Consider the following 24032-nt stretch of genomic DNA (forward strand, 5'->3'; position numbering starts at 1 on the left):
ATGAGGTGAGAGCCTATTCTATAGTGGCATTTGGACACCCAAACTAGAATACTAGCATAACCTGGTCTCAGTGCCTAACAATTAGGCACCTGCAGTTGCCATAGACTTGGCATAACTGTTGGTTCCTAAATGTGAGAAGAGTGCATGTAGCTTACAGTATTCTGTAAGTTACTTGTATATTTGGGAATCCCTCCCATGCTGCACCCATGTGTACTCCCAACTTGCAGTTTTGTATCATAGTACTTATGCACATTAGCACTGTAAGCGCTATTCTATAAGGGTGCACATAAGAGCTACTTTTTTGTGCACATACGTGTTCAAAGAGGTGCCTATTCACAAAGGCCTAGTTATAGAATTGCTGTTCACATAACTATATTTCTTTAATGTGATCTCTGTCATTTATTCTTACTTTTGTTTATTTTTAGTTAATTAAGAAAGGCCGTCCTTGCAGAATACCAGTAAGTGAGTGTGATCTTACTGAGTACTGCAGTGGGGTATCAGGCACCTGTCCTTCAGATTTCTATTCTCTAGATGGAACACCATGCAATGATGGTCAGTCTGTCTGTTATAATAAAACTTGTTATGACCCTAACAGACATTGTCGACAACTATTTGGCAAAAGTAAGTAATACTAAGTTTAAAACATTTCTATAGTACTAGTACTCCTTTTATTTTATATCAGGCAATTTTCAAAAACCATATAAATAGTTCTCCAAGGAGGACAAGCAGGCCGTCGTATTCTCACATCTGGGTGACATCATCTGACGTAGCCTGGTACAGATACTGACTACACATGCGCTGGTACCTTAGTCTGCAGAACAGGGGATTCGTCTTCGTGTTCTCCTCACAGTTCGATATGAACTTTTTTTCCCTGTGTCTTCCCATGAGGGTTTTTCAAGTTCCTTCAGATATTTTTTCTTCTAAATTTACCCTTTCTTCAATTTCTGCAGTTTTTTGGCCCTTGATGTTTCCTTTATTTTTTGCGTATTTCTAGGCCCTTTTAGGCAAGAGCCCGAACCTCAATTTTGAACACTTCCCTTTTTTCCTGTTCAAAATTGAGGAGTTTAATTTGGCCACAATTTTTTTCTCACTGTCCAGTACACCCAGTGGCTTCAAAAAGTGTGCCCCATACAATCAGGTGATTTCCATAACAGACCCACACAACTGGTGCATCGGGTGACTTGGATCTGACCATGAACCTAACTCTTGTTCTCTCTGTTTGCAAATGCAGCTTAGGACACAGAGGACGTGGCAGGTTCAACAGGAAAACCTTTTTGGCTCCTCGAAGGCCGATATATTGACATCGGCACTGGAAGGCATCAACCTTCAGTGCCAAGACTTCAGCATCCTCCTTCGACATAGAGTGCTTAGTAGGCCCCGGGACTGATCAGCATCAGATCTTTTTTTTTCTTTTGTTACATTTGTACCCCGCGCTTTCCCACTCATGGCAGGCTCAATGCGGCTTACATGGGGCAATGGAGGGTTAAGTGACTTGCCCAGAGTCACAAGGAGCTGCCTGTGCCTGAAGTGGGAATTGAGCTCAGTTCCTCAAGACCAAAGTCCACTACCCTAACCACTAGGCCACTCCTCCTCTAACACCGAGGACATGTACGGTTTCGATATCATCGTCTTCAGCACTGAAGGACCATGATGCTGTGCATTGGGGGAAGCCCAAGAAGCATAAGCATCGGTCTGGTGCCAGTAGCATTGGGGCATCAGCATTGCTGGTACCCAAGAACTACCAGCACAGGGAGGAGTGCTCCCCCTCCTTGGCAGATGTGCTGGTGCACAAGTTTCCCAGCAGCCAGGTTCTCTGACACCAACACCTTCTCAGGTTGCCTCTCTTCTAGATCCTCCGCCTTTGCCGATTCTTTCTTTCAATAAGCAGTTCAAAACCATGCTCAGGGAGTAGCTGGCACAAATGCTGCAATGCAGGTGCAGAGATCCTTGACACTGGCACCTTGACCTCGACACATACAGTACCACTCTTGACTTAAGGGGAGGAAGCTTCTCTGGAGTCAGAGTAGGGCTGTACCTCGACGCTCTTCAGGGCATGGACATAGATCCACTGAGTCCAGGCAGTCACAGACTCAGTCAGTACAACCTGAGTATGGTAAAGAATCTGAATGGGACCACTCATGGGATTCAGAGGAGGACCCACATTACTTCTAGGAGGATGAGTCTTATAGGATACCTTCTGATCCTTTGCAACATCAAGAGAGATAAAAAGCTTCCCCTGAGGGTCTCTGTTTCACCATTTAAGTTGGAAACGGAGGAAGAGCCCAGGATGGAGATGTTTACTGTTCTGGACTACAAGTCTCCTCTTAAGGAAGAGATCAATGTACCAATGCACCCTATCCTTAAGGATGCAGTAATGAAAAACTGGGAATCTCCTCTTTCAGTGTAGGTCACACCTAAGAATGTGGATATGTAGTACCGTTTCCAAAAAGCTCCAGGATTTGAGAGGGTATAGCTGACATACCATTCTCTACTATTTGAATCTGAGCTAGGAGCTCCAGGACTCTGCCTTGACACCTCCAGGTAGAGAGGCCAGGACACTAGACTCATTTGGGAGGAAGATTTTTCAGATGTCGATGCTTGTTGCCTGCATCCAGTCTTACCAGCTCTACACAAGCCTTTACTTGCAGTCTCTGGTTTGCAGTACACTTATGGATACTCTTCCATAGGAGCAGGTTTCAGAACTTCACCAGTTGGCCAGTAAGCAGCTGGAGCATAGGAAATATCTGGCCAGGGGTTCATATGACTCTTTTGATATAGTGTTCAGATTCTCCGCTATGGGTGTGGAAATTTCCAGATTCTCATGACTGCATGTCTCTGACCTAGAACCAGTGGTTCAGATGAGGTTGGCAGATGTTCCTTGTTAGGGTGACAACTTGTTTGGAGGTAAGGTGGAAGAGGTTGCCAACCTCATAAAGAAACATGCAGACACCATCTAAATTTTGTCTCAGTACCCTATAGACTGCAAGTACAATATCTTCAGTGTCGGCTTTTGTCGGACTCCATTCATATCATAGGTCATAAAAACCTCCCCAAATTTTTTAAATAATTGTTATATTTACTTATGTATACATCGTACACTATCCACACATTGATTAGATAAGGAGACACGTAGCTTCTCTAATGCCCAATGGGGCTCTCCGTTTCGCTTTTGCAGTCAGTAGGCGCCATGTTGAGTATTGAGTGAAAGCAAAAAAATGATTGGAGCACTTAGTCCCCTTGAAGAATCTTGTTGAAAAGTGAAACGGAGAGCCCCATTGGTAATTAGAGAAGCTAAGCATCTCTTTATCTAATCATTGTGTGGATAGTGTATGATGTATACATAAGTGAATATAATATAACAATTATAAAAAAAAATTTTGGGAGGATTTTATGACCTATGATATGAACAGAGTCTGACAAAAGCCGACACTGAAGATATTATACTTGCTGTTGACCTGGGACTTTTGAGGTCTTTTCTTCCAAATTATAGATTAAAAGAATAGAAAAAAAGAAAAAAAACACAAGAGAGTGGAAACTTTATTTTCAGCTTGTGGAGATGTTATAAACATATGTGTTTGCTGAAATTGAGTCTTAGTTCAGTACCCTATAGACACATCTTCTTCCTCACTGAGGTCTTTGAGTGGTTCTAGACGATGAACCTACTACTACTCTCAAAGGTGTAGGTTCCTGTCAACTTCCCACTCTTCCCAACAGCCCCAGGCCCAGCATTCTCAGTCTTGCCAGCCCCATCCTCAGAAGCCCCAGCCGGTGCCCCAGTCGAAGCAAGGGATGAGCTTTTCACTGGTTCCAAGAGAGCATAGCCACACTCAAAGTAGCTATCCCGTATGGCCTACCGGTAGGGAGGGGGCTGAATTTTTTCTATCACATGTGACTCCTTGTAACCTCTAACCAGTGGTTTCTTCAAATAGTCTGTCTCAGTTACACCCTGCATTGGCATCAAAGACACTAAACTGCACACCCAGAGCATTGTCATTCAGCTCCCAGAACAAGCAGGTACTTGTAGAGGTAATCTCTGCTTTTCTCCAGGCCAATGAGGTTGAACCCATGCTACCAGGGGAAAAAATGGAAGGGATTCTATTCCAGGTACTTTTTTGTGCCCAAAAAATAGGGGGGGGGGGGTTATCCCAATGTTCATCTAAAGGCCCTGAATAGATTTTTGGTCAAAGAAAAGTTCAGGATGATTTCCATGGGCACCTTTCTCCCCATAATTCAGAAACGTGATTGGCAATGCTCCCTGGACTTAAAGAATACCTGTATCCACATTTCAATACTTCCCAGTCACAGGAAGTATCTCAGATTTTGAGTATGGAAACACCACTGTCATTACAACGTACTTCCATTTGGCCTTGTGTCAGCTCCCAGGTTCTTCACCAAATGTCTAGCGGTAGTAGCAGCATGTGTTTGCGGGCTGGGAGTGTAAATGTTTCCTTACCTGGTCAATTGGCTAGTCAAGAGCACATTACAGGAGGGGCTGTCAGAATCAATGCACCTAACTATCCAGGTGTTGGGTTTTTGACACTAGTGTTTGTCAAAAACTACCCCAAGTCCCACCTTTTCCCAGTTCAGTGATTGAAATACATAGGACCCCTGCTACACACATTGCAGGCTCGGACTTTTCATCTATAAACAATAGCAGAGACCTTATCAGTAGTTGCCCTGCAAGTCCAAAGCAGAAAGCAGGTCACAGCTTGGCAAATGTTGAGATTGATAGGCCACATGGCCTCAACAGTGCACGTCAGTCCCGTGGCACATCTCCACTTGAGAGAGGCCCAGTGGACCCTAGCTTCCCAGTGGTCTCAGGTGGCCAAGAACCTAGTGAATATCATCTAAATTCCTCCAGAACTGACTCATGCCTTTCTCTGGTGGACAATTCAGACGAATTTGACTGTGGGATTACCATTCCAAATTCCATGTCCTCAGAAGGTGCTAATAACGGATGCATTGAACCTAGGATGAGAAGCTCATGTGACAAGGCGGTGGCCGTAGCTAGAAGGTTGTTAGGCTCTATAGAGAGAGGTGTGACCAGAAGAAGAAAGGAGGTGTTGATGCCCCTGTATAAGTCGTTTGTGAGGCCCCACCTAGAGTATTGTGTTCAGTTTTGGAGGCTGTATCTTGCTAAGGATGTAAAAAGAATTGAAGCGATGCAAAGAAAAGCTACGAGAATGATATGGGATTTGCGTTACAAGATGTATGAGGAGAGACTTGCTGACCTAAACATGTATACTCTGGAGGAAAGGAGAAACAGGGGTGATATGATACAGACGTTCAAATATTTGAAAGGTATTAATCCACAAACGAACCTTTTCCAGAGATGCGAAGGCGGTAGAACGAGAGGACATGAAATGAGATTGAAGGGGGGCAGACTCAAGAAAAATGTCAGGAACTATTTTTTCACGGAGAGAGTAGTGGATGCTTGGAATGCCCTCCCGCGGGAGGTGGTGGAAATGAAAACAGTAACGGAATTCAAACATGCGTGGGATAAACATAAAGGAATCCTGTTCAGAAGGAATGGATCCTCAGGAGCTTAGCTGAGATTGGGTGGCAGAGCTGGTGGTGGGAGGCGGGGCTGATGGTTGGGAGCCGGGGATAGTTCTGAGCAGACTTATACAGTCTGTGCCAGAGCCGGTGGTTGGGAGGTGAGACTGGTGGTTGGGAGGCGGGGATAGTGCTGGGCAGACTTATACGGTGGGAGGCAGGACTGGTGGTTGGGAGGTGGGGATAGTGCTGGGCAGACTTATATGGTCTGTGCCAGAGCCAGTGGTGGGAGGCGGGGCTGGTGGTTGGGAGGCGGGGATAGGCGGGGCTGGTGGTTTGGAGGCGGGGATAGTGCTGGGCAGACTTATACGATCTGTGCCAGAGCCGGTGGTGGGAGGCGGGACTGGTGGTTGGGAGGCGGGGATAGTGCTGGGCAGACTTATACGGTCTGTGCCGGAGCTGGTGGTGGGAAGTAGGGCTAGTGGTTGGGAGGCAGGGATAGTGCTGGGCAGACTTATACGGTCTGTGCCCTGAAGAGGACAGGTACAAATCAAGGTAGGGTATACACAAAAAGTAGCACATATGAGTTTATCTTGTTGGGCAGACTGGATGGACCATGCAGGTCTTTTTCTGCCATCGTCTACTATGTTACTATGTAGATGGGCTTCACAGCCAGGGGACTTGGTTGGCTCGGGAAACAGATCTCCATATCAATTTTCTTGATCTCATGGTTATTTGAAACACTCTAAAGGCTTTCAGAGATCGGCTGCAAAGCCAAATTATTCTTATCCAAACAGACAACCAGGTTTCAATGTTTTATGTAAACAAGCGAGGGGGGGGGGGGTACGGAATCCTATACCTTGTATCAGGGAGCAGTAGGGATGTGGCAGTGGGCCCTCCTTCGTGGGATGGACCTCCGAGCCACATACCTCCCAGGAAAAGACAATTGCCTGGCAGACAGATGAGCAGGATTTTGCAACCGCACGAATAGTCTCTCAATATGGGCATAGCATGCAAGATCTTCCAAGAGTGGAGCACCCCCTAAGTTGATATTTTTGCCACTCACCTCAACAAGGTCCCACAGTTCTGCTGCAGGCTCAGATTGCACAGCAGTCTAGCGTCAGATGCCTTTCTCCCTCATTGGGAGAGAGCCTTCTGTGTTCATATCCTCCAATATCTCTCATAGAGAAGACTGTGCTGAAACTCAAGCAAGACCAAGGAACTATGATCCTGATCATGTCTTACTGGCCAAGGCAGATCTAGTTCCCTCTTCTGGAGTTATCCACTGAAGATATGTGGAGATTGGACTGTTTTCCAACCCTCATGGCTTGGATGTTACAAGCATAGAATTTGAAACCTTGGATGTGCCGGCAGGAGTCTCCCATATCTTGCTGGCTTCTAGGAAAGACTCCACTAAGAGGTGTTACTTATTTAACAGGAGCAGGTTTGCTGTCTGGAGTGGGGGCAAGGCCTTAGTTCCTCTTACTTGTCCTAAACAAAAACTGCTTGAATTCCTACGGCATCTCTCTGAGTCTGGTTTAAAAACCAGCTTCATCTCAGTGCAATTAGTGCTTATCATCACCATATGGGAGGTAAGCCCATCTCTATACATTCTCTAGTTGTTCACTTCATGCAAGATTATTGACAAACCCCCCTGATCAAACCTCTAACTGTGTCATGGGATCTCAGCATTGTCCACACCCAGCTGATGAAGGCTCCTTTTGGGCTGCTTGATTCCTGTCGTCTGAAGTATTTGATTTGGTAAGTTGTGTTTCCACTGGCAGTCACTTAAGCTTGCAGGGACAATGAGTTTCAGGCCCTAGTAGCTGACCCATCTTACACTAAGTTTCACCAAAGTAGAGTAGTTCTCTGCACACACTCTAAGTTCCTTCCTAAGTTAGTGTCGGAGTTCCATCTTAATCAGTCGATCATTCTTCCAACATTTTCCCAAAACCATATTCCCATCCTCATGAGATTGTACTGCATACTTTGTATTTCAAGCGAGCCTTAGCCTTCTATCTGGAGTGGACTGAAGACCGTAGAAGAGGTAGCCATCGGCAAATGCACTTTTTCCAATTGGCTAGCAAATTGCATCTCCTTATACCCAGACTGGGCTGACTCTAGACGGTCTTGTCCAGGCTCATAATGTGAGAACCTTGGCTACATTGGTAGCCCACTTGAGGTTTGTCTCCATAGAGGAAATTTGCAAAGCTGCAACTTGGTCATCTGTCTACACATTCACATCTCATTACTGTCTTGAGCATTACTGTCTTGAGCAGGATACCTGACATGACAGTTGATTTGGCCAGACAGTCCTGCAGAATTTGTTTGGTATCTAGAATCCAACTCCATCCCCCTAGTCTCAGTTTTCCTCTGTTCCAGGCTGCACCTTCATAACTAGTACACATATTGTTTCTGGTTGATTGAATAGCAGGCCTCAACATTTCAAGCCCCTATTGTCCTAGCACTGTTGTTTTCAGTGAGCCTGGTAGCTAGGGATTCCCAGATGTGAGAATGTGATGACCTGCTTATCCTTGGAGAAAGCAAAGCTACTCACCTGTATCAGGTGTTTTCTGAGGACAGCAGGCAAAGTATTCTCACATACCCTCTCACTTCCTCTTGGAGTTAAATTCTATAACTTTTTACAAGGACTGAGGGACCCACGTTTTCACACTGGGCAAGAAGGCACCAGCACATTTGCAGTGAGACACTGCTAGAAAATTCTTGAACTTGCTAGACAGTGTCCACACCACACCAGGGTCCATCGGATGATGTCACCCAGATGCGACAATACTTGACTTGCTATCATCAGAGAACACCTACTATAGGTGAATAACTTTGCTCTATTTATCTGTGTAAAAGGATGTTTTGAAAATTGCTCCACCTTATGTGGGTAAATATATGTGTATTGTTCCATATCATGCATATTCATTTTCATGGATGTATCTTCATGGCGGGGCTGTGATAGAAGAGGCAACAATATCCCCCCAATATTCAGATGGCGATGGTCAGCATTTTTAAAAATGCTTACTGTTTCCAGCTAAATTAGCCCCCAATACTCAGTGCTGGGCCATGTCCGGGCACCAGCACTGAAATTTGGGGGCTACATGTGGGTGGGCTGGGCAGCGGAGGTCATGCGAGTTGGGACCCACATAAGCTTTTTTTTATAAATTGAAGCCCCCCCCCCAAGCCCCTGACACATCCCCCTTCCCCCCAGCTTGTGACCACAAGCCACTCTCCTCTCTCTCAAAATATTCTCTGTCCCCAGCTTCCAATCCCCAACACCTCTGTGGTTCAGGTGGGTCCCTACCTTGATCCCTGGTGGTCCAGTGGTGGTCATTGGGGGCATAAGCAGAACCCCCTTGCTCCTGCTCCTTGTGACACCTTTGCAAAATGGCTGCGCAGCAGCTCACAGTACTTTATATAGTACTGTGAGCTGCCATGAGAGGTTGTGGCAGCTATTTTGGGAAGGCACCACAAGGAGCAGGAGAGACGGGGCTGTACTCTGTTTATTTTTAGGGTATATTTATCCCTCCCAAGACAGTACTCCACCCACCAATACCTAGGAGTATATAAATCACCCAAGGCTGCATCAGTTTGCTCTTTATTAGATACCTCATCAAGTATTTGTACAATTACCAGATCAGTGATATCTCACTGGGAGTACAGAATATTGCTACATGAAATTACCTCCATATCTGAGACTCCAAAGATTATACATGTGACGTGTACAACCAATTAGTTATGGGAATACTAGCCGTTGAGCCCGTTAAAACGGGCTAGTATGGGGTTTTTCCAAGACCCCCTCCCCTCGCCGCTGCAGGGCCCCCCCCCCCCCCCCGCCGAGGTCGCCGCTACCAGTCCCCCCCCCCCCCCCCCGGAGTTGCCGCCACCGCCACCCCTCCACCCGGCCCGGGCCCTCTCTTCACTATTGAACTTACGTCGCCGAAACGCAGCACGCAGATCAGCAGAGCTCCCGTCGGCCTTCCTTCTCTGCCTATGTCCCGCCCTCGTGTGACGTAACGGGCCGGGTGGAGGGGGGGCGGCGGCGGCGACTCTGGGTGGGGGAAGCGGTAGCGGTGACCTCGGGGGAAGGGGAAGCGGTAGCGACGTCGGCGGTTCCCTCCCTCCCCTTTGCACAGTTTCTCTCTCTGTCCCGCCCCTTTCATCACGTTTTGACGCGGGGCGGGACAGAGAGGGAAGTCTCTACTGCGCATTTGCGGGTGAGTATGGTCACTCACCATTTATATGTTTGATAGTACCACAGCTACACATAGGTGTTCTCTGGGTCTGAGTCTCTAATGCCAAAGCCAATTAGTAGATATAAAAGACTCAGAGCAGCTCGGCTGGTTCAAAGGTACCAGCTGTGGCTGTCTCTCTCCATTGAAGTAGGAAGTACACTCATTTTTATATGTCCATTCAGGATACAGGTAATATGACAGTAATTACACCTTATTTGATCTATGCTTATGTGATAGTTAACACTGATTGGCTATGATAATAAGTTGGTTATTATTTACTGGAAATGCTAATAATAGACTAGCTTTTACTGGAAGACTAATTAGTCATCTTCCTGAGAAGCCATCTTGTTCTGTTTTTCCAAAAACATCTGTGACCACAATGTTGCTAAATGATGTTAGTTTGTTTTTCCCACTCACATCTGTTTCTCATTCTGCTGCCTCTGAATGTCACAACAGATCAATCACACTGAAGTTCAAGTTAGTCATGGGCCTATAAGATTTTTCCTCATTTTAGATCCTGAACCAAAGTCTCAGACCTTGAACCAAAGCCCATAGCTGTAATAATAATATACAACTCCTGCCCCCAGCAACCATCAAAGTAGGCCCAGGGGACTACCTGAACTACAGAGATGTTGCGGGTTGAAGGTCGGGGCGGGGTATTTGGGGGAGTGGCTTGTGGCTGCAGGCTGGGGGAGTGGGGGATGTGTCGTGGGACTCAATTTTTTTTTTTAAAGCTTATGCAGGTCCCAGCCCAATACTCAGCCAGGGCCCACATAAGCAGGTGAATTTAGGACAGCTTTTGAGCTGTCCTAAATTCTCCCGCTTAAGCTTATGTGAGCCTTGGCTGAATATCACTGGCACCCACATAAGCCCTGGCTCCTCCCCAAAACAGCCCCTGGCCTGCCCCTTACCAGCCCACTTTTGGGGGGGCTGGTCAGAGGTGATATTCAGCGACTCTGCCCAGTTTAGTATCTCTGAATATTGGCGGTTGGACAGGGACAAGCGATTTAAGAATGTGTTTTACGGGAATAGTATCAACTAAATATCTTGGGATTAAACCAAGGATTTAAATAATCTATTCAAAACAAATATAATTATACATTCCCCCTCAGTGAGTATTTATCAATAATTTTTAATCTGGGAGGAAAACGCCTCAACGGACTCCAGAAAAAATAGCACTGCAACATAAGTAATGAAATAATGGCATTATTGCTTTCATCATTGGCAAAAAACCTCCCAATGGAAATATATTCTTAGGGCACAGTGTCAAAACAAAAAAATGCACACTTAATTTAAAAGTGCCAGAACGTCTTCTGTGTCTGTTCTACGGCCATAGCAATCAGGATATCAAATAATTTCTTTTGAGAGTGTGGAAGAGAGATAAAGGGAGGCAAGGTGGCGTCTGAGTAGGAAGCAGTTGCAGGCTGTTCCTCTATCCCACCTTAGCTTCATTGAAATTTTCCCTTATTTCTCTTTCGTTTCCTTATTCCTAAAAGAAGGGGAAAACAGAGGGCTTACCCTGCTGCTCATGCTGTTTCCTTGGTGGGACTGATGAACCGCTTTGCAATTCCAGGAAAAATAGCTGGGCAGATGTCTTCGCTGTGGGTTGGAGCGGCGGGAGGCGAACCGCTCCCCCCACTTGAAGCTGACACCTCTTTCAGCCCTGAAATGCGGAGCCCCCCAATGATGCATGCATCCTTGCTGTGTGGGCATCCTGGATCAGCAAGACCCAAGGAGGGGTCACTTGCTCTGGGAGCAGGGGCAGCCCAAGGCAATGGAGCACCGAGTTGGCAATGCAAGACAGCGTTGCTCAATCATCTGTTGGGGATTTACAAGCAGAAACGGTGATTGATTTGGGTGGCGAAAAAGCCCAGGTAAAGGCACTGCAACAACTTAAATCTTTACCGCTGAAAAAACCAGAAGTGATCACCCTAGAGACAATTTGGGACGCTTTGGTGAGTTTGGAAAACACTTTTTCTAAACAAATGTCTACGATGGTGATGTCTACTCAGTTTTTTCCTGAAAAAATTGCTGAACTGGAAACTAAGGTACAACAACAACAACAAAGTCTTTTGAACAATTAACTAAGTCTGATATTGATAAACTTACAAATGGACAAGGTACTTTAATTAAAGAGAATTTATTGTTTCCTAAATTACCAGCTGTTGCTCCTTTAATTACCTTCAAGAAATATCTATCAGAAATTTTGAAAATACCAGAGCAAGTATATCCCCCGATTTCAAGAATTGATTATCTTTTGCCTTATTTTAAGAAACCCTCTGGTCAATTACTAACAGTGAGCCCTGAGCTACCATTTGCTGAGTTAAATTTGATTCAGACAATGGAAGAGGAAACTACTGGAGTTCAAACTGCTACCTTAATAGTAGAGTTTGTCCTACAACCAGATTGTGATTGGATTCTAAAGACTTTCTTTCGTCATAGACAAGAGCTCTTTTTGAACCATAAAATTAGAGTTTTTCCTGATGTATCTAGACAAACTCAAAAAAGGCGTCAATCTTTTTTGAAATTACGTTCACGTGTTCTTCAGTTGGGGGGAAACCTTCTGGCTTAACTTTCCATGTAAATGTGTGATTAAATTACAGTCAGTTAAATATGTTTTCTTTGAAATAGATCATTTGGTGTTTTTTCTGGACTCCAAACAGACTCTGTTATCAGCTCCTGTGATATCTACTCCATAATGTTTGTAAATCCTGGGTTGTTCTTCCTCTATTTCTTTTGTATGGTTCCTTGAATTGTGCCTTGCCTCCCCCCATTATGTGGACTTGAGATACAATTGTCACTTATAAGAAACTAAATATGATTATAATTGTTTTACCCTTATCAATTTGTGACATTGTTCTTTTCTGTTCAAGAATTTTTCTTGTAGAATGTATTGAAACTTTTGTAAATAAAAAAAACGAGAGTGTGGAAGAGAGATTTGGGGAGAAAAGGATTTGAGGATAATTATTGAAGGAGATATTTCAGATTGTAAATCAAAATTATGATGGACCAAATACTCTTCCAAGAGGTATTAACATGGGCATAGTTTGGGGGGGCGAGGGGGGCATTGCCCCCCCCCAAACGCAGGGCTGGCGCAATGCTGCAGGCAGCTCTCCCTCCGTCCCACCCTCAGCTCTCAGCTCCCCGACCAACAGCCCTCCTCTTCGTTCCTACCCCCCCCCCCCCGGCGCGTTTAACCTTTTATTTTCAGTGACAGCAACGGCAGATAAGAAGAAAGCACTGCAGGCTTGCCTCCAGCTTCTCCCTTCCCTCACACAGTGTCCCGCCTTCTGCGATGATGCATTTCCTGTTTCCTTGAGGGCGGGACACTGTATGAGGGAAGGGAGAAGCTGGAGACGAGCCCACAGTGCTTTCTTCTTCACTGCCATCGCTGCCACTGAAAAATAAAAAGGTTAAACGCACCGGGGTGGGGTGGGGGGAAAGGAATAGAGAGGAGGGCTGTTGGGAAGCTGAGGGAGGGCAGGGAAAATCTCTGGACATGGATGGGAGGGGAGGGCAGGGGGAGAGAAGAGATCGCTGGACATGGAGAGGAGGGGAGGGCAGGGAGAAAGAAGAGATCACTGGACATGGAGAGGAGGGGAGGGCAGGGGAGAGAAGAGATCGCTGGACATGGAGAGGAGAGGAGGGCAGGGGGAGAGAAGAGATCGCTGGACATGGAGAGGAGGGGAGGGCAGGGGGGGAGAGAACAGATCGCTGGGCATGGAAAGGAGGGAAGGGCAGGGGAGAGAAGAGATCGCTGGACATGGAGAGGAGAGGAGGGCAGGGGGAGAGAAGAGATTGCTGGACATGGAAAGGAGGGCAAGGGGAGAGAAGAAATAGCTGGACAGATGGATGGAGGGGGCAGGGGAGAAAGGAAATTTGCTGGATGTGGATGGATGGATGGAGGGGGCAGGGGAGAGAGAAAATTTGCTGGATATGGATGGATGGAGGAGAGGGCAGGGGAGAATGGAAAGTTGCTGGACATGGATGGATGGAGGGGAGGGCAGGGGAGAGAGGAGAATTGCTGGACATGGATGGATGGATGAATGGGGGCAGGGGAGAGAGGAAATTTGTTGGATATGGGTGGATGGAGGAGAGGGCAGGGGAGAATGGAGAGTTGCTGGACATGGATGGATGGAGGGAATGGCAGGGGAGAGGAGAACTGCTGGACATGGATGGATGAATGGGGGCAGGGGAGAGAGGAATTTTGCTGGATATGGGTGGATGAAGGAGAGGGCAGGGGAGAATGGAGAGTTGCTGAACATGGATGGATGGAGGGCAGGAGAGAGGAGAATTGCTGGACATGGATGGATGGAGGAGAGGGAGGGAAGAATGGAGAGTTGCTGGACACGGATGGATGGATGGAGGGGACGGGAGGACAGGGAAGAGGAGAATTGCTGGACATGCATGGATGAATTGGGGCAGGGGAGAGAGGAATTTTGCTGGATATGGGTGGATGGAGGAGAGGGCAGGGGAGAATGGAGAGTTGCTGGACATGGATGGATGGAGGGGAGGGAAGTCAGGAAGGAGATGCACATGGGTGGAGGGCAGGGAAGAGAGGAGAAATGCTGGACATGGATGGAGCGGAGAGCAGGGAAGAGAGGAGAAATGTTGGACAAGGATGAAGGGAAGGAAAGACAAAGGAAGGAGATGCACACGGATGGAGGGGAAGGGAAAGAGGAGAAATGCTGGACATGGATGGAGGGGAAGGAAGACAGAGGAAGTAGATGCACATGGATGGATGGAGGAGAGGGAAGTGAGGAGAAATGCTGGATATGGATGGAGAGGAAACTGCTGAATTTAAGGGCAGGATCGGAACACTTTGAAGGCAGATACTGAAACTTGAGGAAGGATAGGGACAGGGCTACAGATGATAGGACGCATAAGGAAACAGGAGGATGGTGGACATGGTGAGAGAAAAAATATCAAATGGAAAGAAGACACTTCATAGAACAGAAGACATTGGGACCAAAGCGAATAGAAAAACTAAATGCTCAGACAACAAAGGTAGAAAAAAGTATTTTATTCAGAATTTATTAATTGGAATATGTCAGCTTTTGGAAATTTGCATCTGTGATATTTTGCATGTAAGTTTCAATTTTTCTAGTATTGCTGCATGCCGAGTTTAACTTCTTGAGGTAACTTTCCAATTCAGTATTTTACCTTCATATTTTTTTATTTCTAGTTCCTTATGTCATATCTGTTGTCACGTGTTTTTAATGTGTGATCAAGGTGCAGTATTCTGCTAGTGTGTAGTATTTGCAGCCCTTTTTTTTTCATTAGGTAGTGTACTGGTGTTTTAGAGCCCAGTGTAATTACAGTGCTGCCTTTCCATGCATAAGGTTGTAGCTCGTCCTGTCCTTGGAATTAGTGCTGTTATGGTTTGGTAAGGTTATGAGTGGGTTTTTGCACAAATTTGTGTACAGTGTTTTGCAGTGGAGAGATTGTGTGTTGGCCTTATTGAGGTGGCACCAAAACATCAGAGAGGGTGTAGAGCCTAAATCATGACACACCACCTCTTGAAGGATCTACATATAGAGCTTATGCATTTCTAAGGTCTTCACTGGCATGGTATGGGAAAGGGGGTGGGGAAATACTGGAGAGGAAGAGGGAGTTCTGGATAATGAGGAAAGAAGGAAGGAAGGAAGGAAGGAAGGGAGAAAGGGCTGGCTTTTTTTGGAATAACCATAATGTATATGTATGAGATATCTCATGCATATTCATTATGGTTATTCCCAAAAAAGCCAGCTCTTTCTCCCTTCCTTACTTCTTCCATATTAGCATATTCATTTGTGTGTGTGTGTATATATATATACATATATATATATATATACAAATGAATATGCTAATATGCCATGTCCCACCCTTTGCCCCCCCCCCAAATTAAAAAAACTACGCCCATGGGTGTTAGTATTCTTGTATTTATATAGCATATGTAGGATAGTGCCAATTGAGGAACTGCAGTTCTAACACAAATTGGTGAAGGCTAAGCCAACTGATGAGAGTTTGCGGGGAATCCCCAAAATTCTATGATAGAGAAAGTACATGGATTGCATGGTGGAAGATGAGGAGAGAGGTTCTAATGTTTTAGACCAGTTAACTGGAGTCCCACATCAGATTCCCATGCACGATGTAATCCAACCATCTGTTTAGAGGTGGGTGAAAATAAAAGTTTGTAAATGGAGGAGGCAGTGTAGCCTGCTGCAAGTAAAGATGTTGCTTTTGTTAATAGAGATTGACTTTCAATGTCGAAAAAATATTACTGGATCTCAAACAGTGAGATAGCTGTAACCATTTGTAGAAATTATGTGAGGATATTTCTTGTTTCTTCAGGATTACAAAAGTTACAAGTTTATTTTCACAATCACAAATATCTTTTAAAGACCATATTCCTTTGTCCGCCCAGTCTTTCCAGTAGATTGTGGAATTATTGATTTCAATTTGTGGGTTAAACCATATAGATGAACATAAATAATTTTTATGAGTATCAAGAATCCATTCAAGTTCCAGTAAACAGCTTTAACTATTATGTATAATCATATTATCGTAATAAGTAAGTGAATTGGGACAGGGAGGCAAAGAGATCTTTCCAGAGATAGCCAAGTGGAGTATAATGACTAACTGCTACCAACCAATTACAAGCTTGGTTGTGATATGTTATAATGTCAGGTAATAGTAACCCTGCTTTTTCTTTGGTTATTTAAATATCTTTAAAACAATTAGGGGGAGACTAGATTTCCATAGAAAGGATGTTAATCATAGGCGCCCCGTATAAGAGGCTTGGGACCTTCCCTGCCTGTCGGACCCACTGCCTCTGTCCTCCCATCCACCCCTGTTCTGCAACTGAGTATGGCTCCCTCACATTGCACTGCTGCTACTGGACCCGCCGCGCTCATAAACAGTGATAGAAGAGCGTAGGACCTGGCTCTCTGCAACACCGCTAGCGCTTCTTGTGCTGGTCCTGGAAGTTTATATCGGAAGAGGCAGAACTGTCACAGGAAGCGCTAGCAGCACTGTAGTGTCTGGTCCTGCACTCTTCTATCATTGCTTATTAGCGCGGAACTGGTGGCAGCTGGCAGAGTTACAAAAGGCCTCCCCCCCAGCCTGCGCACCCCCCACCCCTTGAATTCTTGAGTCCTGGCTCTCTGCTGCCTCATCCCGCCGCCCGCTGGCTCTGCCAGACTTGTTCGGTGACAGCGGCTGAAAGTTTTCCTCCTCTTTGGTGCACACTGTGTGAGCAGATGGCTGTGTTCGGGGGATGCCTGCGCCTAGTGCTTCCCTGTCTGCTGCTCTTGATGGGGTCGTGTGCTTCTCGGTCCAGGAGAACCATCCCACAAGAACCAGGTGGTGAGAAAGAAAGAGACAAGAGAGGGGATGCAAGTTGGCAGGTGTAGGGAGTAGACAGTGGTGTGCTGGTAAATTTTTAACAACAGGCTCTCTCCCCGGTCCACCTCGGCGCCCCCCCCCCCCCCCCGTCCACCACTGCACCCCCCCATCCACCTCTGCGCCCCCCCCCCCCCCCGTCCACCTCTGCGCTCTCTCCAAAATTGCAGAGCTGGCGGGACTAAGGGAACGAACTCATCACAAAGCCAACAGGGAAGGCTAGAGATGGGTAGCAGGGCTTTAAATAATGCGGCGCTTCAACGGAGGTAATAAAAAAACATGGATGGGAGCGGGAGGGGAGGTAAGCATGGCCTGTGGTGGCGCCCTCCTGCCATGCTTACATCGTTCACTGGAGCCGGCTCGTCCTGGAGAACAACCGGCTTGCAAGATCTTGCAAAATTTAACAAGCGGCTATTGCATGCCGGTGCGAGCCAGCTCCAGCACACCACTGGGAATAGAGGAGAGAGAGACAGAGAGAGAGACAATGGGCATTGCTTCATGCTGGGGGAGAAAGACAGACAGGCACTGCTGGATGACGGGTATGGGGTATGTGAAGGAACATAGAGGAGATGCTGGTTTCAGGGAGAGACAGGAGGTGAGAGAAGCAGAAGCAATACTGCATGGGGGGAGAGAAGGGGCAATGCTGGATGGTGGGGGTAAGGGAAAGAGACAGAGACGAGATACTTTATGGTGGTAGGCATAGGTGGTCAGTGGCCCAACTGTTTGGGGAAGCTAAAGGGGGCGGGGTTAGGGGTGGGGCCAGGGGTGGAGCTTAAATCCATAATTGTCTGATAACACACAGAAAAAAATAAATAAATAAAAATAAAAGTCACAATTAATACCTTTTATTAAATTTAGATATTAGATATGTATCATATGTCAAAGAATAAAGTGGTTGCTCAAAGCATATACTAACCACAATCGCTCAACTGCAAAACACTATGCACAACTTTGTGCAAAAACACACTCAGAACCTTACTGTACCATAAATATTACACTGGGCAGAACCTAATACACCAATATACCACCCACACAGAAAATGCAGACCGTCAACAATATGAAACAAAGGATCATATCATCACAATTCTCATGTAGAGCCACAAAACACCCTAATTCATGTTTAATGTGGGCTAAAATGCCATAAATAAGTAAATAAATATAAACTTTTAATGTTGAGCACCTGATTCTCAAAGTGGACATATTCCAAACACTATAATGAAAATAAAATGATCTTTTCTACCTTTGTTGTCTGGTGACTTTGTTTTTCTGATCATGCTGGCCCAGTATCCGATTCTGCTGCTATCTGTCCTCTTAACTCCGTTTCCAGGGCTTCCTTTCCATTTATTTCTTTACTTTCCACCCTTCTTCTTCATTTCTTGTCCTACATCTGAAAATAAAAGCTGGGTCCTCCGCAGACTTGACTGTCCAGTGGATCCAGCTTCTGCCTATTTTCTTCATCCATGTGCAGTTTTTCTCTCTTCCTTTGCCCTCATCTCATCTCCTTCCTCACTCTTCCCTCCCCTCCATCAATGTCCAGCATTTCTTCTCTCTCCCTTCCCTCTCCTCCATCCATGTCCAGCAACTCTCCTCTCCCCTGCCCCCCTCCAGCCATCCATACCCACCCAGCGATTCTCTCCTCTCCCCTGCCCCCTCCAACCATCCACACCCACCCAGCGATTCTCTCCTCTCCCCTTCCCCCTCCAGCCATCCACACCCACCCAGCGATTCTCTCCTCCCCCCCGCCCCCTCCAGCCATCCACACCCACCCAGCGATTCTCTCCTCTCCCCTGCCCCCCTCCAGCCATCCACACCCACCCAGCGATTCTCTCCTCTCTCCTGCCCCCCCTCCAGCCATCCACACCCACCCAGCAATTCTCTCCTCTCCCCTGCCCCCCTCCAGCCATCCATACCCACCCAGCGATTCTCCTCACTCCCCTGCCTCCGTCGCAGCAGCCACAATGAAAGGCCATCTGTCTCTAGCCTTTCCTTTGTTTCCAGTCAGTGTCCCATCCTCACGGAAAGAGGAAATGATGTCAGAAGAAGACGGGACACTGACGGGAACGAAGGGAAGGCTTACAAGTAAAATATTCAGATCCTTTTCTCAATAGAGAAACCTCAAACTTGTAAATTTCCACCAATCTCTTTTCACTCATATTTTCTCATTTACCACATAATCAGGCACTCTTTTATAATTTCAATTCTTTCTATCAATCCTTACACACGGAGCTCAAAGCTGCATGTTCTCTCAGTCCAAATCGTCAGTTGCTCTCTTCTCTGTGTTCCCGGGCAGAATTCTAACAGGAGCTGATCATCCAATCAGAGAGCTCTATTTGAATGCAGATTAACATACAGACACTCTAATGGGAATTTTTAGTCAAAAACACTAGATAAACCCTTCGTTTTTGGATCAAACTTCTCATTTTTGATCAGAGCCATGCCCTAACATTAAGGCTGTAAACATTTCCAACAATTGTTACCCATAAATATGCAAATGAGAACCTCCCCAAAACGGACTAATTTGCATATGAATTGAGCAAATTTGAATACATAGCTTACCAATCCCACTTCCTAGCACCTAAATTCTGCAATTAGATTTAATACAAATACTTTTAAAACTTATTTTTAGCACTTTTAAAATCTCAGGTGTCAGTGCAAGTCTCTTTGGTATGAACTGCTCATGCAGGAAGTCATCCTCGTTAAATATCTCCCTGGCAACCCAGGACACCTCCAGCTAACCCCCCCTGCTCTCCTAGCAGTAAGGTAAACAAATTAAACCATAAACCAATTTCTACAACTGGTTACACAAGGCTAGAGACGGGCTTTCACTACAGCTGCTGCTGGTAAATCAACAATTTAAACCCCCCAGAGCAGCAGGACTCCCGGGAGAAACAGCTGATCCATCCTGCTGCAGCAGGGGAGGCTTAGCCTCCCCAAGCCTCTTATACCGGGCGCCTATGGTGGTAGGGGCAGAGAGACAAGAAGGGATGCTAGCTGGCGGGAGGGGGTGAGAAAGAAAGAGACGAGAGGGGATGCAGGATGGCAGATGGGAGAGAAAGATGAGAGGTAATGCTAGATGGTGGTAGGAGAGTGAAAGAGAAGATACTGGATTGCAGGTGATAGAAACAGAAAGGGAGGAGTTGCTGGATGAAAGGGGTAGAGAGAGGAGATGCAATGCTGGATGGTGGTGGTGGGAGAGACAGAGAAATGCTGGATGGTAGGTGATAGATACAGAAAAGGAGGAGATGCTAGATGGCAGAGGTAGAGAGAGAGAGGAGATGCTGAATGGCAGTGGGAGAGAGGAAAAAGCTAGTGAAAGACTGGGGAATAAGAGAAAGGAGAATCGGAGGGCCAGAGTGAGGGAAAGAGATGAAAGTCTGTAGGCAGATGCAGTAAAAAGAGGGAGATGGAAGACTGGAAAATATGAATAAAATCTGAATGGCTAGGTAACAAAAAAATGGAAGAAAGCTGAAAGGAACAGATTAGTGTTGATGATAGTTGTTATGGAAGAGGTGAAGAAGACAGAAGAAGAGAAAAAAATGACACATGGACAGGAGACCCACGGAAAGCGAGTTAAAAGAAAACATGGACGCAGTAACCAGAGACCAGGACCAACACAATTAGAAATATTAAATGGGCAAACAGCAAAGGTAGAACAAATAATTTTATTTTTAATTTAGGATGAAGTAAAGTGGCAGCCATGTTAGTCCACTTTAAAAGTTAATAAATAGTTATAAAATAAAAAAAATTAAAAAAGGTGACTAAGTACATTGTTGTGACTTGCTTTCGGAGACCAAAACCTAATTCTCCAGGTCAGGACAGTATACTGCTATAACAGTATGCTCAACCTGACTTTAAGAAGGAGTTTTTGGCCTCTGAAAACTAGCCAAAAATGTTGTTAGTTGAATAAGAAGATATCACCTTATTTTTTTTTTGTTTTGTTTTATTTACTAAATTTTAAGGTAGCAGTTGAAATGTGTTAGTTTTTTGAAGTTTACATCTGCTGTCTAGATTTTCCACAGTACAAAGGGATGTGTCACTGTTTCTATTTCTTTAGTTTTGCATTGTATGCAGAGTATGGCTTCTTGGGGGTTCAGTTTAATTTTTGTCTACATATTTCTATTTTTAGTTTGTGATTACTTATTCTATACTTGATTAGGGTCTACTTGTGATCATGTATGAAAAAGGCTGGGTATTCTGTTAGCATTGAGTGTCTGTGTAGGACTGATCTGTACTAATCCAGCTTGTTTAGCTTTCTAATAGGTATATTGATGATAATCTGCCCACTGCAATTTACGATGACTCCTGAAGGTTAGTGTTAAAGTAGAATTGCTTTATGGGTCCTAAGTGATTTTTTGTTGGGTTTTGTATTACTTCACAGTATGCCTGGTACTGGATTTTGGATTTGGATTTAGTTCATGCCTTTTTCAATTGTAGCTCAGTGAGAGTTATATTAAGATGCAGTCCTATCTCTGGAGGGCTTACAAATCTGTGCTAAATAATTGTATATATTTCCAGAATACTGCAAGTATTGTCCTGTTTAATAGGTTGTATTGTTTTTGGTTCACTATATTCATTTTTTGGCACATAATTCCTGGATTGTATTCAGTGTGCATATTACAGAGGTACTGGGGAGACAGCTGATAGAGCTGCACCAGAACCACACAGTGAAGGATTAATTCTTAGCAGTGTCCAAATGTTCTCCACTGTCGTTTTACTGCTGACATAGATGTTTCCCCCCACTGCAAGCATTTTAACGTACTCTGTTCTATTCCATCTGTCCCATACCCTGATCTTAGCCCCGCCCTATAACTTCATCTAGCCCCACCCACTTTAGCCTCCCCAAACAGCTGAGTCACCGACCGCTTATGATGTTAATGTTCTGTTTATGAAAGGAAGAAGGGAACAATACTGGGATCATGCTAAGGACAAAATTTATTTTAGGGGCTATCATTATCCTTACAGTTTCCATCCTACCCCACCAAGAAAGGTTTAGGAAATGCCAAGAGTGGACGAGTCTTTCAAATAGTTTATGATGTGAATTTTGTCAGTACCTAAGTATCTGATTCTGGAAGAGGACTAACCAGCTCATTTTCGAAAGTGATCGCCAGCGATCTTCCGACACAAATCGGGAGATCGCCGGCCAAATCGGTATTATCGAAAGCCGATTTTGGCCGGCCCCGACTGCTGTTTTTTCGTTGCGGCGCCGGCCAACATTCAAGGGGGCATGTTGGTAGGGTAGTGAAGGTGAGATGGGGGCATGGGCGTGGGTATGAGATGGCCGGCTTCGCCTTATAATGGAAAAAAGTGGCCGGTTCGAACGAGCATTTCACCGGCTGCACTTGGTCCATTTAGTTTTAGGACCAAGTCTCAAAAAAGTGCCCCAATTGACCAGATGACCACTGGAGGGAAGCGGGGATCACCTCCCCTCACTCCCCCAGTGGTCACCAACCCCCTCCCACCAAAAAAAATCAAATAAAACATTTTTGCCAGCCTGTATGCCAGCCTGAAATGTCATACCCAGCTCCTTGACAGCAGTATGCACGTCCCTGGAGCAGTATTCAGTGGGTGCAGTGCACTTCAGGCAGGTGGACCCAGGCCCATCCCCCCCTACCTGTTACAGTTGTGGTGATAAATATTGAGCCCTCCAAAAACCCCCCAAACCCACTGTACCCACATCTAAGTGCCCCCCTTCACCCCTTAGGGCTATGGTGTAGAGTTGTGGCAAGTGGGTTTTGGGGAGGGGGGATTGGGGGGCTCAGCACACAAGGTAAGGGAGATATACTCCTGGCACCTATTTTTTTGTTTTTTTTTTAATATTTAGAAGTGCCCCCTAGGGTGCCCGGTTGGTGTCCTGGCATGTCAGGGGGACCAGTGCACTAAAAATGCTGGCTCCTCCCACGACCAAATGGCTTGCATTTCGCCGGGTTTGAGATGGCCGGGCCCGGTTTCCATTATGGCTGGAAAACAAAGCCAGCCATCTCATGTAAACCCGGCAATCCTGCTCTAAACCCGGCGATCGATTTAGCTGGCCCCAACCGTATTTCGAAAATACAGTTTACTCCGCCCCTTTGCGGAGCTGGCCCTGAAGATGGCCGGCCATTGATTTGGCCGGCGCCGTTCGATTATGCCGCTCCATGTCAAATTAAATGATTCAACTAGATCTGGATAAGCGTGTCTATTTAAGGGTAGAGATTCAGAGGGGCATTTTTGATATAACATTTAAGTTCAACTTTGGATGTTTTGCTCAAAACATCCAAAATTCAAGTGGGGAATATAGCCATTTTTGAAACAGAAAAACGTCATCTATTTTGTTTTGAAAATGGCTATTTGTTAGATGTTTTTTGTGCTCTGTGCATTTATCTTTTTGGTTCATGTTTGAAAAAAAGTCCAAGTGAAAAACATATAATCAAGCCATTGGGATGTAGAAGGAGCCAGCATTCTTAGTAGACTGGCCACATAAACATCCCAGAAGATCAGTGGGGCACCCTAAAGGACACTGCAGTGGCCTTCACATAAAAACATAACATAAGAATATAAGAGTAGCCAAATTGGGTCAGACCAATTGTCCATGTTGCCCAGTATCCTGTTTTCCAAACAGTGACCAAGCCAGGTCACAAGTACCTGGCAGAAACCCAAATCGTAGCAATACCACAAATCCCAGGGCAAGCAGTTGCTTCCCTGTCTGCCTCAATAGGAGACTATGGACTTTTCCTCCAGGAATTTGTTCAAACCTTTTTTTAAACCCAGATATGCTATTCACAGTTACCACATCCTCTGGCAAAGAGTTCCAGAACTTAACTATTTATTGAGTGAAAAAATATTTCCTCCTATTTGTTTTAAAAGTATTTCCATGTAACTTCCTCAAGTGTCTCCTAGTCTTTGTACTTTTGGAACAAGTAAAAAATTGATTTA

The 24032-nt window shown here is 45.5% G+C and overlaps 1 protein-coding gene across 1 annotated transcript in view; it reads left to right on the forward strand.

Moving 5' to 3' along the window:
* The window catches only part of LOC115469709 (disintegrin and metalloproteinase domain-containing protein 9-like), a 188198-nt gene that overhangs the window by 89093 nt on the left and 75073 nt on the right, over positions 1-24032 (forward strand). The window contains exon 4 of the mRNA XM_030202495.1: positions 426-621. Coding sequence (XP_030058355.1) covers positions 426-621 — 196 coding nt within the window. The remainder of the gene's footprint in view (positions 1-425; positions 622-24032) is intronic.

This window comes from Microcaecilia unicolor, chromosome 4 (assembly GCF_901765095.1).
Source record: "Microcaecilia unicolor chromosome 4, aMicUni1.1, whole genome shotgun sequence".
Lineage (NCBI taxonomy): Eukaryota > Metazoa > Chordata > Amphibia > Gymnophiona > Siphonopidae > Microcaecilia > Microcaecilia unicolor.